The sequence below is a fragment of the Podarcis raffonei genome, chromosome 8 (assembly GCF_027172205.1).
Source record: "Podarcis raffonei isolate rPodRaf1 chromosome 8, rPodRaf1.pri, whole genome shotgun sequence".
Taxonomy (NCBI): Eukaryota; Metazoa; Chordata; class Lepidosauria; order Squamata; family Lacertidae; genus Podarcis; species Podarcis raffonei.
The window spans coordinates 30,960,626-30,978,997 of NC_070609.1; the positions used below are offsets into that span (position 1 = coordinate 30,960,626).

The 18,372-nt window shown below is 41.9% G+C and overlaps 1 protein-coding gene across 3 annotated transcripts in view; it reads left to right on the top strand.

Annotated features, from left to right (window-relative positions):
* Window positions 1–18,372, top strand: part of CSMD2 (CUB and Sushi multiple domains 2) — a 480,348-nt gene that overhangs the window by 80,098 nt on the left and 381,878 nt on the right. For all 3 annotated transcript variants that reach the window (XM_053398926.1, XM_053398927.1, XM_053398928.1), the window contains exon 3: window positions 15,300–15,412. In XM_053398926.1, the coding sequence (XP_053254901.1) occupies window positions 15,300–15,412 (113 nt within the window). The remainder of the gene's footprint in view (window positions 1–15,299; window positions 15,413–18,372) is intronic.

Genomic DNA, 18,372 nt, shown 5'->3' on the forward strand with positions numbered 1-18,372 from the left:
GGTTAAAGAAAGGAATTAATAAGTAATTCAGACCAGGGGTTGCTGAAAAAATTTAAAACAGGGATGCAGAAAAGGGAGGCATGGGGAAGTCGTTGAAATTGGGTATATGAAAAAAATTATGAAATTATAAATGTTTACATGTTTGTTTGTTAGTGTTTGTTGTTTGTATTGTCTTATATTATATGTTGAAAAACCAATAAAAAATTATTAAAAAAAAGAGAGGTAGAGCTGGGTATCATCTGCATACTGATGAACACCCAGCCGAAACCCCCTGATGATCTCTACCAGCAGCTTCATATAGATGTTAAAAAGCATGGGGGAGAGGATGGAACTCTGAGGCACCCCACAAGTGAGAGCCCAGGGGTCCGAACACTTGTCCCCCAGCACCACTTTCTGATCACAGCCCAGGAAGATGGAGCGGAACCACTGTATAACAGTGCCCCCAGGTCCAGAAGGATGTTATGGCCAGTGGTGTCAAAGGCCACTGAGAGATCCAGCAGAACTAGGAAACAGCTTTCACCTTTGTCTCTAGCTCGCCAGAGATCATCGACCAGTGCGACCAAGGCAGTTTCAGTCCCATGATGAGGCCTGAATACCCTAATTACTTCTTAAAATCAGCCATCATGTTTTAATCAGTAACGGGACCAAGTGGGTTCTTCCTTGGGAGGACTTGCTGGAAAAAATACCATGGCCCAAAGGGCATTGCCCTGCGTGCTCACCTGTCCCATCTCTGAGCATAGCAAACTCCAGAGCAAGGCCTCAGATGTTGACCTGACAATATCGGTAGGCACAGATGACACAAAATGTCTCTTCATGTATTTTTTCCCCTAAATCATTTTTACTTTGCTTAATTTTGCCTCTGTTGTCTTCCCACACTCTGACTAAATTTAGATTGTAAGGTTTTTATTGGGGGGGGGCAGGCAGCTGTCATTTGCTTTTATTACTCTGCAAAAGGCATCTACACAAATGGTGCATGTTAAATAAAAATGAGATGATGATTGATATTATTAATAACAATAATAATTATTCCATCTCCTCTGCTGAGAGAACAGCTGTCTTCAGCTCTCCCTCAGTCATTACCTAGTGGCAGTCTCCCATCAGGCTACCTGAACTGTTTCCATCCCAGCTGGTAGTTATGAGAAGTGGAACTGTAACTGGTGTCTGAGTTTGATTTTTTTCACTCTTCCCTTCCCATCCCCATTTTTCCTTTTATGTTATTAAGATGATAACCCCAAGGCTGGTACTGATTTTTTATTTATTTTAAAGCTTTTATTATAAGAAACAGATAATATTCCAAAACAACATATACAGCATAAACAAATCTGAGCAGTATATATAACGACAACATCAAATCCTGAGTGCAGGTGGGAGGATTTCTATATTTTCTCTCTCTTAACTTTAGGCTCTTTTGGGGACTATCCTTAGAAGTAGCATCTCCCAGCTCTGGACTTTTGTTACAAAATTTAATGAACCTTTTAAGAACTCCAAATCAGTGCATGCTTGCTATTGATTTTTGTAAAAGGCTCTGGGGTACTTTTTGGATGAAGAGTGGGGCAAGAATGACTGGACAGAAGAAAGAGGGGGAACTGTATGGTGTGGGCCAGAGCTGCATTCACCCTTCATTAGCAGGCCGAGCCATGGTCTTCTCCCATTGCTCCAATCTATTTCAGGCATAGAAGTTTATTTACTGTGGATCATATGCAGCGCTGACAGAAGTGAAGCATCTGACAGCAGAGCTACGCCTACACCAGTCACATATTTATGGAGGAAGCCCGTAATAGCTGGCAAAATCCTTGTTTGCTGTGTCGATTTGCACTGTCTATCCATATTTATTTCAGCCATCAGCTGCTGTTCATCACAGCGAGATAGGATGCTGTTGTCTTAATCCTGAGTCTATGGTTAATGGCCTGTGTGCATGTTTTTCTATCAAGCTTAGAAACTGAGTAAACATACATTTCTCAATTTTGGTTCTTAATCGCCCTGGTGCCCATGAATCACAAATACCCTCCATATGGGAAGAATGGTGCATGGTTCATACTATTTTTAAGAGTACTGCTTCTGCTTTAGCGCTTTCATATGACTTTTTAGTCACCTTGCTAGGATCTCTGGCTATTCACACCTGTCTAAACAGAAGCCCTCAACTTCTGTAGTGTGCAGGTGACACCAGAAGTTATGTAAGAGCCACTCAGTGGTAGTGCAGATGAGAGGCAGGAGTGTTTTTCAGGGCTGAATTCAGATTCAAAAGCTGAAAGAAAGGAACTGGATGGTAGAGAACATCTATACATCATTGCCCATGACTACATGTTGGTATTTTCTATCTCCAAGTAGCTCCCTTATATTCTTGAACCACCATTGGGAAGTGTCAGCTAGGAATGATTGGAGTGGTGTTTTTCCTGCCACAGTGGACAGCTCCCGGGTTCTGATGTTGGCAGAGTGTTTCACTCACACTAATTAGACTGGTTTTGTGTTGGGCGTTGTGCCATTTTCCTCTAATCCAGGGCTGGGAGACCTTTTTCAGCTTGAGGGCCACGTTTGCTTCTTGATGACCTTCTGAGGGTCACATGCCAGTGGTGAGTGGAGCCAGAGGCAAAGGTGGATGGGGCAACACATGTAAATCTTACGTTCGTACAGTAAGCTGGTTTCTAGACACAATCACGTTATTGGGGGGGGGTAGAAGAGTCTGCTGCATCAGGCCAGTGGCCCATCTAGTCCATCATCCTCTTCATGTGGCCAACAAGATGCCTATGGGAAGCAGGACCTGAGCATAACAGCTCTTTCCCCTTCTGTGATTTCCAGCAACTGGTATTCAGAAGCATTTTGTCTTTGATGGGGGAGGTAGAGGCTGGTAAGGAGTCTGTTGAGCTAAGATGCCACAATTCTCATTGGTTCAGGAAAAGTAGAAGCAGACCTCCTATTCCCCCCCCCACTGCCAGTGCAAAATGAGACGTTCTCTTCCACCCTCAGCATAGGTGCCAAGTGTCTGGGGCCCTGGGTGTTCCAGACCTCCCAACATTCCACATGAAGGGGCCAGGCACCCACAATTTTTTGTGCTGGGGCTCCGTGTGCCATGGGTGTGCAAACATCAGACACCCACCCACCCGTGGCATGCACAGCCCCAGGCACTCATGGCCCCGGTGCCAAGTTGGCAGGCGTGACCCTCAGTAAGGTGCTAAGGAAATACAGGCCATGAGAAAGAGAGGGGGGGAATTCAAGAGCATTGGGGACATTATGTGCATCTTGCTTCCTCACTGGACAATGAGGACCACTGATAGTCCCTTGTCCAGGCTTTCAAATCCTGCAGTAGACCCTGCCACTGTTCCAGCTCTAAGGGGGCAGGACAGTGGTGTACAAAAATATGTGACCCTTGTTAATCTATGTCCTTTCTTGCTTAGATTGCTGCTATCTCTTTGGATTCTCTTTTGACATTAGAAGGTGTAGTCTGATGACATTTTCACCCCATCTGTTAATCTAGGAGAGTGCTCTTGTGCTCAAGTCCTGGTTTCCCACAGGCATCCTATTGGCCACTATGAGAAAAGGGTCTCATACTAGATAGGTCATTGGCCTGATATGGCATTCATTATTCTACCAGGACTTCCTTCCTTCCTTCCTTCCTTCCTTCCTTCCTTCCTTCCTTCCTTCCTTCCTTGACAATAGTCATTCAGGCCCCCAATCCAAGCATTAGAACACAATAATGCATGGTAATTTGGACAAATTGGTAAACAAAGGTGTTTTCGGGAGGGGAAAAATAATTCTAAACGGAACTGTTACAAAGCTATTATGGAGGGAAAGGCAAAGAAGGGGGGAAAAAGAGTAAAACAAAACCCTGAGAAGCCTTGAGTAGTCTTGAGTGGGGGTAAAAAAAATACCCACAAAAATGGCACAGCATGGCTGTCATTTATCCCAAACTGCTTTAAATTGTTGATTGGAAGGATTTAATGAAAAATACCAAATCATAAATGAAACCATTTCATTGAAAAATGAAGAGAGAGATTGAGGGAAAGTGAGCCATTTTGTGGCAATGGCCCGTAGGTAGTAATACCCCCCCCCCTTTTGACATTATTGATTGTATGCCGCATATTCTCCTGGCAAGAAACATAATTAACCGTTCTGTCAGGCTCGCTACATGGAACCGCTTGTCAAAATTTGTCAGATTGATGTTTTTGTTGCTTAGGAGAAGCAGAAATAGAGCCGAAATAGCCAGAGACATCTTTAAAAATAAATAAATAAACAAAACAAAATAATACCTTTTGCATGCTTGGACTCCGCAAGCAAATTCTTAAATGGGGTGGGGGTGGCGCATTCCATGGAGGTATGTCTCAGTTCTTGAGGCTTGGCCTGCCAGGTGCTAATTTTTAACAGTGGCTATTTTTTAACAGTGGCATTTTTAACAATTTCTATCCATTTAACAGAAGCCCACATAAGAAAACATAACGATGACTAACTTGGGTGGCTTTAAAACAGTCATTTAGACAAATTCAGGGAGAACATAAGAAAAGCCTTGTTGAATCAGACCACAGACCCATTTAATTCAGCATTCTGATCCCCCAGTGGCTCACCAAGTGCCTGTAGGAAGCCTGCAAGCAGCACATGCTTGCAGTAGCCTTTCCATGCATGTTTCCAAGCAACTGGCACCCAGAGGCTTGATGCCTCTATTACTGGAGATAGTAGCCAGTAGCTAGTTCATCTTACTCCTCTTTAAACCATCCAAGTTGGTGGCCATTGCAAAAGCTTCTGATAGTGCCTTCCATAGTTTAACTGTGGGTGAACATGTACTTCCTTTTGTCTGTCCTGCTGAATTTTTCAACATTTGGCTTCACTGAATGGTTCTAGTACTATGAGAGCAGGGTGAGGGCAGGATGACTTGTCCCTATCCACTTACTTTAGAGTATTTCCCCATTCCCAGGGATTTGTTCATCTGCTTGGCATAGCCAAAACCATTTATTTTTCTCCCTTAATAGAGCAGTTGTTCCAGCCCTATTATCATTCTGGATTTTCTTTTCCAATTTCCTTTTTTACAATATCATTTTCGAGGCACAGCATCCAGATCAGTGTGTAATATTCCAAGTGAATACACACTGTAGATTTGTGTGATGCCGTTATGATATTGGCAGTTTTATGGATAGTAAGTTCATCAATGGGTATGAGCCATAATGGCTGGAAAGGAAACCTCCACAGGCAGAGGCAATATGTTGCTGATTAATTTGTGGTAGGGCCAAGTGTGCTGAGCTTATACATTTTTCAAAGTATATAGCTTTTCCATGTTAAGTAATATTAAATATTTCCTACTTTTAAGTATAAATATTCCTTGACCAGACCCAAATCCACCCAATCTATCAGTTTTTGTATGAATGCCAAGCTAGTCTGCATATTATTATACCATGGTGTTATTGTCGTGTGCTAACACAGCCACACATGGTGGAAGTGTTGCCAGTTCTGATGTGTCTTTGCCCAGCCCGGAATTAATCATGACCAGTTCTCCCCCTTGTCTCAATTTCTATCCCTAGGGCACCTTGTTTAGGATGTCAGTCCATGCGGGGGCAGAAATTAGTCAGATCCTATCAGATTTATTTGTTGCTTCATAATGCTTAACTAAAACCTTGGTTAGTTAGCCATTTGTGGGTTATGGTCTCATGTTCTTTTTGCATAAACCTGCCTTTGATCATCATGATTTGAACTGAGGAAGCAACCTAGTATTCTGTACAGTGGAAAAGTGATAGGCATCAGAGACAATGCATGCTTTTTAACTTCCCTGATTATGCAATATGAAAATGTGGTTTATTGATATTCAGAGTATTCAGAATATGTGAAGACTTTACTTGTGTAGTCTGAGATCCCTGGCTGAGGGTGCTGTCTTGTCTAGGAAGGATTCCCCCCCCCCGATACATTTAAACTGAATGCAAAGATCCATCCACTATGAAATGTAAGACTGTCCCAAGAGACAAGCCCATGTTATTTGGTTAATGGAGTGTTTATTATCAATGTCAGACTAATAAGCAAGAGGGCAGTTTGATACATTGCTTTTGGTGCATGGAAAAACAAGGTGGGGGTTAAAGGGGGTTATCTGCAATATTGACATTCAGGTGTTTTATTTATCCCATTCCATATTTGCTTCGGCGTTCGATGCAAAGAAAGGAGGAAAAAACGGCAGATAAGCAAATAATGCAGAATAAACAAATCACACCTAAAATTAGAGAAGACATTAAGGCATGAGGTGGGGATGTGATATGTGTTGTCGACTTCTGTCTTGTGCTTCCTTTCTCACTTCTTTGTATTTTTACATCACTGCTGTGGTCATACATGGAAAGATAGGAATCAAACTTCTGTTCCACATTCCTAGGTTCTTTATGTGTAATAGATAGAGATAAGGGATCAGATCAAATTGAATTTATGCTGTTGTTTTTTAGAGTACGTAGGGCCAGTTATCTTGTAGAGAGTTGCATTCAAAGGGGAGTATGTGTAGAATAATTACAACAGTGGCAGCAATTATCATGGGGAAAGGTGTGACCAAACTAATCATGACCTGCCACCAAAATTGCACCTAAGGCAAAATCAAACTATGAAGAAAGCCAAAAGAGCTTCATGGGAAATGATTAAAATGCTTTGGGGCAAGTTCTGTACGTTGTTCATTCAAGTGGATTTTCCAGGAAGGATACAGAAATTCTCAAAACGGTCCAGATAATATCCAATTCCGCCATAACAGGATTGTTTTGCATGCATGTCTTCCTTTATGGGATTCATTCCAGAAACACTCCCTTGGTAACAAACTTCATGTAAGAAGAGGGTCTCAAGTCGAGCTTTCGGGAAGTGAAGTGGAAGCTTGAGAGATGGGCATAGGATGAAAGAGGATTAACTTGGCTCACTTTAGCAACTGCATTGACTCACAGTTGTACATTCTCTGTGTGTACTGAAAGGAACAAGTATATGGCTTGCTGTGTTTTTCTTGCAACATGTCCATGATGGAAGGTGTTGGTTCAGAGATCTCTGTGCAGCTTGACTTGAAATTAAAGGAGGCCTGAATTTGGTCATAAATCATACCAATGCGCTGGTTCCACCATCTTTCATTTCTACTACGAGTGCAATGAGCCTGTTCCCTCTCTAACTTGTAGAATTAATAGGTTCTTAAATTAATAAAGGAAAGGAAGAGATCACTATATGTTTGTTCATTTGTTTTTGCATTGGAAACCTGAAAATGTGTGGGTGAGTGGCCTATAGGGATATGCAAATCCTTTCCCTTCATTTTCATGGAGTTTCTCCCCTATGGCCTGAGATATCCATGGAAACTCTGTAGAGTGTCTTAGAAATTCATACTTGTGTGTAAATAGGAAGGGCTATGGGAGTGCACATTGATATCTCGATGGTATCCATTGCTTTTAGTACACATCAGGATGCACATTCAAATGTAGATGCATTTCTTTGCTTTGAGTAAGGTGCATAATTGGATGTGAACCCCTATTCATAAATTCCTGCTAACCTGTGCATGCAGTTGCATATTCAACCACTGATAATTTCCCTACCCCACAATTGTCTTCAGAAGTGGAATTACTGTGCCCAGGTTGTAAATCAGGCCTTCCAGATTACTGACGTCTGCAATGGTTAGTAAGATCTGCTCTAATTATTTAATCTATATTTTACCAGTGAAAACACTTGGATGTCTGTTGTGGCAGGGGACACATATCACTGGCACTTTCACAAGGGGTTTCAGGTGCTTGAGAGCAGGCAAGATTATCCTTTGTCCTTTAGGTAGAATGTGACCATGTGATCCTGGTGGCTGCCTTTGGCTCTCTGGATACAGTTGGACTCCCAACTCCCATTAGTCCAGGCTCATACCGCTAATGGGCAGAGATGACGGGAGTTGTAATCTAACAGCATCTGAAGGGCCACAGGTTTGACGCATCTCTGCCAGGACAATGACTTTCAAGCTTTCTACATGTGTGGATCCCTTTTCACATTCTGAGGAACTCCTATGCATTACACAGAATTCTTGATTATACTCTAGCCCCATGTTTGGCTCTCTCTTTCATTTGTCTTTTGCGTGGAAAATCAACTGGAGGGATTAGCCTAATCATTGGGACAGGGAATGAATGCCATCAAATAAAGACAAATGGCTTCAAAAACCTACACAAAGCCTTTGCCTTAGTGTGTCATAACAATATAATTTGAAGTTGGCTGAGCTTTGTGTGGCCCAAAGCACCGTGTCTGCCTCCTGGGAGCAGAGATTTAAAGGACAACCATCCGTGTAGTGCTCCTAAGCTCAGCCTGGCAGACAGCACTGCCCTTTAACTGATTCCATATAAGGCAGTGCAGCAGAATTTTGCTTCGCTTCCGCACCAAGCTAATTTTCCTTCTTGATTAATGAGGTTATTTAAGATATCAATTATTATTCTGCCAATATAAAATAATGTCACTCTACAAATCTCATTGTAATGGCTTGTAGTATTAAAAATTCAAAGTAACAACTAGGGGGCAAAAAAAAACTTTGAGAAAAATGGAAGTCATCAAAACTTATAGTGAAAACTTTTGGCTGTGCTACAAAAGGCTACTCCTGACATGAGGTTTTCCTCAATTTCACCACTGGCGGCCAGTGCATTGGCAATCTGTGTGCCGTCTCTTTATGGAGGGGAGCAGAGTTGCATTTAAAGCAGGGATGGGGAGCCTTTTTCAGCCAAAGGGACACATTCCCTTTTCTACAGCCTTCCAAGGAACACATGAGCAGGGTCAGAAGTAAAAGCAGGTAGAACAATCAATGTCAATTTTACTTTTGTACAGTAGGCTGGTTCACGCTCATCACATACCTCTTTTTGCTCTCCATAGGCACAAGCAAATGACATAATCAGAGTCCAAGATATAATTCCCACCAGGCAAAAATAAAAATACATGAGAAAAGCATGAGAGGGGAAACAGTGGGGCCTGGAGCAGGGGTGGACTTTGGAATTTCAAATTTCAGCAGCACCCTGTGCAAAGCCAAAATTTGACACCTCCCCCTCTGCCTCTCACCTTCCATTCTGTTTAATTCACTACATCATAGTCGTGACTCCCTTAGGTGCCCCTAGACTTAGCACCCAGTGTGGCAGAACCAGATGGGGAACTGTGACCCTCCAGATATTCTCATGTCACCTCTGGCACTTGGTTGTTGCTGGCTAGGACTGATGGGAGTCAGAGTCCCACAACATCTGGAGGACCACAGGTTCCTCATTTTTGGGACAAAGCTTTGAAGGCATCCAGTGCCCTCGGAGTATCACTGTGAGTGCAGGTGTACAGGACCAGTCTCTATTAGGCTACAACAACACCCATATGATGGCTAGAGCTGGATCTGCAGTCCTACAGCTCAGCCAGGGCCAAGTTACTTGAAGAGTCAATATGGGCTGGCTGGCTCTATATAACTCTATATAACTTATGCTCCAAATCATGTTAGTCTGAGTAACTCATCTTTATGCATATTAGTAGCAATCTCCTGCTGCCTTCCCTTCCCTCATACCTGTTAGCCAGCCTATATCTGACGTCATTCCTGCCTCCAGCTCTTTAGCTTTTGTTTAACCAACCATCAGCCTGTCTTTTGACTACATTTTCTGTAAATGGCTCTGACCCAGCGGCTTTTCTCCTCATCCCCATTTTTTTCTGGGTGCAGATCTTCAGCTTCTAACAAACTAATATTGGATAACACTGTTTCCAATATGCACCCTGCCCCTTGGGAAATGGGAGGGTAACATCCCACCGGATGGGATTGTCTGGCCAAGAGAGTCTCTTGTAGGGGTAGGCTTTGTCCTACACTCAGATTTTGTGTGTAAGTGTGTGAGCTTTTCAAAACAGGTCCCTGAGAAAGCAACAAGACATATCTCTGCCAATTAGCTCTTGGTCTAAGTTCATGGTGCTGATTTTGCTCTATGAAGCTGTAAATTTCTTGGGACTGGATCACCTGAAAGGTCATCTCACCCCTTATATACCCAATTCATCACTGTGCTCTGCAGGTGAAGACCTCTCCTAGATTCCATTTAACCAGGAGCTCTGTTCTGCACCATGAAGGAACCAAACCTTTATTGCACCAACCCTTTGGGATTCCTGCCTTTAAAATATTAGGTGTTGCCTCTGTTTTCTTTTTGGCACCTTCTGTAGACCTTCCAACAAAACGTTTAGGTAGAGCTCTTTCCCAGCCTGTGTCTATATTGGGATTATTTTAAATATGTTTTTATTGTTGTATTGCTTGTTATTTGCTGTCCTGGACTCCTTTGGGAGGAAGAGTGGGAAATAAGTTTCATAATTATCATAATATAGTATAATACATACAAGACAAAGGTAGATAATATAATATTATATAAATATTTGCTTGGCTATAGGCAGATTTGAAGAGCTGCCCTGGGGAGATGGGAATGAGTGCAATGGTCTTAGTCCAATGGTCCTCTGAGGGGTGCTGGCTTTTGCTCTTGCTCCCAGTTTTACTGGGGGCAGCTCTACAATTCTGCTTCTAAGCCAACAATGGAGTAAAGGCGACATGATGACTGGGAACAGTCACCAAAAACAAACACACCAAGGTACAAGTGTTTTTTCAAGGGAAATTTCAGCTCCCTTTCCAAAGCACATCTTTCATCCTGAAGACTGAAATGGGCAAACATTTGGCACAGCCATAGTTCTGCTGTATGCAGTTCACAGATAGTGAGACGTGAATTGCAAATTAATGAAGGAAAAACTCGGAAAATTTATTTTGCTGTTCATTTCTGGAAAGGATCTCTGGTTAGTCTTCATTACTGAATGAATGCTGAGAGGTCTGCTGCCTAATTAATATGTGGATTATAAATGTTTCAAAACATTTAGTATCTGTTTTGCTTCTCTTTAAAAATATGTTTTCTTCCAACTTTGCAGTTTTTCCTAGAGTAGGTAGCCTTGTTCTGCTTTCCCCCACAAGACCCCATATCATATTAACTGATTATGGTTAAAAGCAAGAGAAAAGCTAATTTGATGGGGAAATTCTCATTAATAGGCGACATTTAAATTTGGTGCGAGTAAATGCACTGGACTATGAGGTAGAGTAATTTAACGCCAGGTTAAATGGTGCATTCCACTGGATTTTCATTAGAGGAAGTCGAAAAAGTTTGGAGAGAGTTCCCTGGCCTTCTGGCTTTTAATAGGTTAGTCACCAGGAGCCATAACTGTTTGTTGTTGATTGAACTGATGATGAGAACCATATCAGAAAAAGGGGTAATGGATTCTGTGTTATCACAGAGAAGTTTTAGACTTAGAGGAAGGAAAAGGGGGCACTTATGCCTATATTATATTTTGTGATATGACAGGATATCTCTCTATATTAAATACAGGAGAAGTGTTTCTGGGAAACTTTGCTAGACTTAATTAGAACTCTTGATTTCCCTCGGAATTATCCAGACACATAATATAAGAGAGAACCTTCAAATATGTCTCATATTTAACTATAGACATAATTCAGTAATATATTTTTTAAAAATTACTCCTGGATTTTTTAAATAGCTGTAACAAAACTCCCTCAAAATTTCTCAAGTGTTTTGCTTCAAGCAGAACCCACAGGTTTGCTTCAATTTCCACTTTAGACAAAACGTTAATTGCCTTCTACCATGATGCCTTCTTCACCAACAGTACAGAACAATGTGTGTGTGTAACATCTTTATTGAAAGTTCAGAATGTACATAGTTATATGTGCACTAAACATGGTAAGCTGTAAATAAAAGAGAGAGAAAGAAAAAGAGAAACAGCACCCGTATAGAAGGAAAAATAAAGGGGAGGGGGGAAACCCAAAACTATATACTTTACAAAGTTGTTATTGTACTTCACCAGATCTTAACCTATTACAGTTTTTGTAAGAATAGACAAATATAATAATGGAAGTTAAACAGACCACAGCCGTTGTACAGAGATCAAACCAATGGCACAAGAGAATGCCAGCCAGGCACCTGAACTGCCACACTCTGACCAGATGGTTGCCTAAACACCTCCACCAGACCTGCTCAACTGTGGCATCAAGTTTGGAATGGGTGAGATGGACTTTACCTGAAAGTTTTTGCAAAACTCTTACAATGTGCTGCAGAGCTGGGTGCATTGGAGACTTGGGGTGCATTGGAGACAGAGAAGTAAGCTTCCTTTGCTGCCGCATAGCAAACATGACTATGTGCTCTGTTCTGTCACACTCACCATGAGATTTGAACCACTTGTGCTGTAGCTGTCTGCTATATAGTCCAATTGTAATCACTACTACAATGCTCATTGCAATGGGAAGTGAGTATACTGCATAATGCTTTTCTCAAGTTGTTTGAAGGATGTATGGGGGGTGATGACAATATGACATAGATGTTACTAAGAAACCCACTTTATTGACAATAATGTTTTCCCACTTACAATATTCTTGAATCTACAAGTGTGTACCTGTGTGTTGCTTTAGCAACTAACAGAGGTCAATGTGCTCACCCTTATTTCACCTGTGATATGAGTTGATGTGTGTATCTGGAGGGTGAAAATTTAAGAATGGAGGATGTGAACACTGGTAGACTCTCATACTCCATGCTATTATGTGATGTATTTTTGGCAGTTGGTCATATCTTTATCTAATTAAGAGCTTAGTAAAAAGGTAAAAAGGTAAAGGATGGTTAAATCCAGTCCCCTGGATGGTTGTCCAGTCAAAGGCGACTATGGGGTTGTGGTGCTCATCTCGCTTCAGGCTGAAGGAGCTGGCATCTGTCCACAGACAGCTTTCCGGGTCATGTGGCCAGCATGACCAAACTGCTTCTGACGCAACGGAACACTGTGACGGAAGCCAGAGTGCTTGGAAATGCCATTTACCTTCCCGCCACAGCAGTACCTATTTATCTACTTGCACTGGTGTGCTTTCGAACTGCCACGTTGGCAGAAGCTGGAACAGAGCAATGGGAGCTCACTCCATTGCGGGGAATTGAACCACTGACCTTCTTGAGCTCGGTGGTTTAGACCACAGTGCCACCCGCTCCCCTAAGAGCTTGATATTGGGAACTGGGCTTCAGGCAGCCTTAACAGAACCTGTCAGGGAGTACTCTAGTTTAGGAAGGTCATGTGTACCCCAAAGTCCAACTTTGGTACAATGGAGACTTTGTTACAATCCAGCAAACTTTTATTAAGTGTAAATGGCAGCAAGTGAGAAGTCTGGGGGTGCTGTGGTATTCGCAGGCACTGCCTTGCCAACTGCAGACACATATGATATATATTGCATTGCCAGGGTGGTGCTCGTGGGCACACCTGTGACCTCAGAGGCCTTCTCTGCTGCCACAGCCCCCTGCTGAATTAGGCTTGAAATATGCAGCAGGTTGTGGTGTGTACTTGATTGTGGGGGAGGACATAACAGTTTCTGTGGTTTGTATATGTGCCCATGGGCCTAAAATAGTTGACAAACCCTGGACTATATGACTACGGGAATATAACTTTAAATGAGAGCTATGGTTCTGAAGCTGTAGTCAAAATGAGAGAGCTAACTTTTTTAAAAAAGAAAAAAGAAAACACCACACAATTTAAACAGCAGAACAAAATATAATAGAAATAACAACAATAGCAGAAAAAATAAACTCCTCTTCTCCCAGGCCTTTGACTAATTAGCAATCTACAGCTTTTCAAACTGAGGAGGGGGGGTGTTGCTTTGTTTGCTATTATGTTATGTATTTTTGTGTTTCATACTGCAAACCACCCTGTGATCCTTGAATGCAGGGTGGTATATAAATGTAATAAACCAACCAACAAACCTAGGGAACTGCTTTATTCTAGGTAGGCGGTGAACAGAACAAGTAATTCTGCCCTTTGTCAGTTTCCATGATTCTTAACCTCAATTTGTGTGGACTTTTTGAAGGAACACATGAAAAATGTGGACATAAATTGCCTGTACAGCTCATTTTACATAAAAAACACACAATTTTCAGTTTTTTGTGTGCATCTTTTATTTAGCATGGGGTGCACACATTTTTCACACCGAAGCTGCATCATGAAATATGCTGAAGAGGGTTATCCGACCAAGAGTCATGTTCCAGTCCAGAAAGAAGTTTGGTACCATTGTGTTGGGTCAGCCCACTGGGAAAAGTGGACCAAATGAATTTTCCCCTCGTTCCTACATCTGAGTCCAGTTATGGGTCCTTTTATCCTGGTGTTGCTTACACTGGCTGGCAGAGTCTTCAGTGCCTTCCTCCAGCCCTGCTTGCTGTGGACTGGACCTGGAAACTTCTGTGTTCAAAGCTCTGCCACTGAGTTATTGCCTCTCTCCAATGTTTTTATGTAGTATAATTTTAGGTGTTAAGCTGATGAAAGCAGAGAGAGAGAGAGAGAGAGAGCACTTTAAATTAAAATCCACATTTAAAGCTTTTTTTAAAAATAAATTGCCTTAGCCAGGTGAGAGGCAATAGGATTGGAAGATAAAACTGTAATTGTTCGTCAAAAATGTACATCAGCTATTTCCCAGCTGTGTCAATAGAACAGCTGGGAATTAATACCTGGGATATCGTAATGCCAGTTCAGAAATGATTGCTGAACAAACCTGTGTTAATAAAATTAACAATTGCCATCTAGCTGCGGAAGAAAAGTCATTCAGGGATGGAACCTAGGAGGACTGCAGAATGTCACCAGCTATTATCTTTAATTCACATATCGAGTCAGCCTTTGTCAAGCTCATTGAGCCTGCCCTATGAGTTACTTTGATGGCAAAGACATAAGTGTTGCTTTTTTTATCAGTGTGAATGAACATATGAAGCTGCCGTAATTGTCAACCTTTTTGTTCATCTACTGTAGCTCTTGGGTAGGCAATCTTTTTCATTCTGAGGGGTAGATTCCCTTCTGGGCCACTTTCTAGGGCCAAATGCCAGTGGGGGGGGGGAGGGCAAGGGCAAAAGTGGAAGGAACAATAAATGTAATTTTTGCCTTGTTTCTACACACACTCACACACACCCTCTCTCTCCCCTTCCAGGCAAGCAAGAAACATGATCAGAGTTCAAGGGCACATTCCATCCAGGCAAAAGCATCCACAGAGAGTGCAAAGTAGGGGCTACTGAGGGATGTGGCCTCAGGAGGGTTATGGTCTGGGGAGAGTTTAAAGGATCAGCTATAAAGGGGCCCCAATCATTGTGGGTGGCAGTCATGTTGCCCAGGTAGTGCAGAGAAAGACAAGAGGTCAGGACTGTGCCACAGTCTGAGTAATCCCCGTTTTACAGTATTACACCTTCACTTAAAAGGAAGGCAGGAGATGGTTGGGCAGGCTGGTAACAGGATGGTTCTGCGTTACATATTTAATAGGAAGTGCCTGGTGTGATTCTTCCCATTGTGATCTCTTTCAGGTTAACAGGATTCCAACTGCCTCCTCCCATCGTGAGTACTGGGGTGGTGCTGTCCTTGTGGCTTGTAAGCGATTATGCTGTCAGTGCTCAAGGATTTCAGGCAAACTATGAAGGTAGGTCAGCTTTTGGTGTCCAGCCTTTGCTTCTGTACAGGAGATCAAGATCCATTTGGGTTTTCTGGGACAAATTATGTTTTGCAACTCAAAACCATTGTCTTTTTTCTTTAGGGGTAATTCTGTGAATTATGTACTTTGCCCTTTATTTTGCTGCAGTTCTGTCCTGGTTTTAATTGTGGTTTTTTTGTGTTTTTACATTACTGTTCACAACCCTAATATGCTTTGGGGGGGGGGGATATATAACTATATTTTTGCTTTGAATCTAAAATTGGACCAATACTTTCCTTACATTTTTTTAAAAACAACAACAAAGAAACTCCATCTACTGTATATGTTTATCTATCAGTCTACACACACACACACACACACACACACACACACACACAACAATGGCTAAATTGACAAATTATGTGTATGTGTAAGAAAGAATCAAAGTGTTGAGTAATTCCATGGAAATGTCAGCCTATTTTTCATTTTCATCTATTGTTAATATGCTCTGTAACATTTTAAATACAATTTTCCGAAGTTTCATTATCTGGCAACAATTTTTCAAAATGGAACTTTACATGTGAGTAAAATAACTAGAAGCGTGACATCCAAGATGACAAGACAATAATTTTCTTCTAATCTTCAGTTAAAGATATCTCCAAGCAAATAGACAATAGATTAATGATCCTTTATTATATTGATAGCTTTGTTTTTTATTTGGTAACAGAGAAGAAGTTTATGTTAGTAATAAGATCAGAGGAGCTTAGGGCAATCAAAAATATGTTGGCTGAGTGTGTTATGTTGGTCACAAAAGCACATGGAGTGTGAGAGGTGTAGGGGCACCAAATTCTGGTGTTGAGGGAGCTGCTGAAATTTGAGACCCTAAGGTCCACCACTGTTAAATATGCCACTGAACAGGTTCATCCTACTCACAGGAAAGCCTACTTGCTTGCACAATCCCATCTCTTAAGATGTGAATCATACCCTGTGCCCACCCCGCTCTTCAAATAGAAGCCCAAGGGGCATGTCCAGTGTTGAGACAAAGTTTTCAGCTTGTGCCTATCTGTGTATCTTAGAGCTATGTTTAAACCATGCCCTAATTCATGGGTAGGCAAACTAAGGCCCGGGGGCCGGATCTGGCCCAATCGCCTTCTAAATCTGGCCCGCGGATGGTCTGGGAATTAGCGTGCTTTTACATGAGTAGAATGTGTCCTTTTATTGAAAATGCATCTCTGGGTTATTTGTTGGGCCTGCCTGGTGTTTTTACATGAGTAGAATGTGTCCTTTTATTGAAAATGCATTTCTGGGTTATTTGTGGGGCATGGGAATTCGTTCTTTTTTCCCTTCAAAATATAGTCCTGCCCCCTACAAGGTCTGAGGGACAGTGGACCAGCCCCCTGCTGAAAAAGTTTGCTGACCCCTGTGCTTAACTTATGGAATAAAGTCTTTGGGAATAATCGAGTTGAGAGTCAAGGTGCCATGAATGAAAGTAGGAACCTGGACAATATGCTCTAACTATATGCTCCCAGTGGTCAGGGATGATGGGAGCTGTAATCCCAAAACATCTGGAGGGCCGACTTTGTCTATGCCTGATATAGAGAGACATGGATTGCATCTCTGTCTGTCTCTATATCTTTCTATCCATCACAGAGAGACTGATTTGGAGTTCAGACTGCCTGCCTTGGCTTGCAGACAAGCAAGTGCTCTTAGTACCCTTCCCTGAGGATTACGTATGCTAGCCATGTCGGTACGATGTGAAATTAATTACAATCACCTCTACAGCATACCTGATGAATATATGGTGAAGTGACATTTAAAATAAATTGAGGGAGTGTTTTGCAGTAAATGGGAAATCAGTATGAATTCCGCACCACATCCTGGTTAATACCAACAACAGTTCATCATAGCAGAGGACGAGGTTTTTTGTTTTTTAAAATAAGCACATTAATACCGTGTGCATGACAGAATTGCATTATAATTTATAAACCGCTGCCTCTTGGCTGTGCTGTTGTTTGCGTGGAGGGCATGAGTAACAAGTCAGGGAAAGCTAAATGCAGTGATGGGAAGGTTTGTTCTTTATCATAAGGCAAATAAAGAAGGAGCAGTTCTATAAAACAACAAGCTGGGCTTAATAAAGTTTCAGAGCTTTTTGTGCTGATTTATGGTTCAATGACTGTCTGGTGCTCTGATGGTTGATGGTGGTCTGTCCATTGGATAAAAAAGTAGCAGCTTTACTGTACCTTTGATGTCTTAATGAACCAATCCATCCCACTTACTGATAAACTAAGCATAATGGTGGTTTTTTTTAAAAGAAAAAAAAAACATCAAGAAGAATTTGGTGTTACAATTCTCATTAGGACTAGGAACCTATTCGTTTCAAACATCCTCAGATGTTGAAGGAGGTGTGAAGTGGAGTGGGTGACTTGAAAGATTTGGGAATCGATCCCACCTAGGCTTGGACCTTTCTGTGGTCTCTTAATGCTTTTTCAGGCATCCCCTTTGCACCAGGATGAAAATCATATGTAAAATGATGATGACCTTGAGATCTCTTTGGAGTTCCCAGTACGGTGCATCTTAGGGACAATCCAAATTGCAGTTTCAGTTTTAAAACTCACATTTGCACAGCAGTTGTATCTGCTTTTCCTTCCTGTGTGTTCACTGTAAAAGAGAGACACATACTTACTCCTCGTTCCAATACTGGCTCAGTTGTCTCTTGCACATTATCCCTACATCATTCTGACAGGCTGTCCACCTTTTTTAATGTCAACCTTTTTAAAAAACAAATGCATGCTGTATTCAGTTTAATGCTCGTTTAGCAGGCTGTGTGTGGGGAAAAAAGTTAGAGTGTTTAATCAGTTAATCCATGAGTAGGATACCTTTGGCCCTCCAGATGTTGTTGGATCTCAGGCCCAGTCAGCATGGCCAATGCTCAGGGGTAGTGGAAGCTGGAGTCCAACAACATCTGGAGG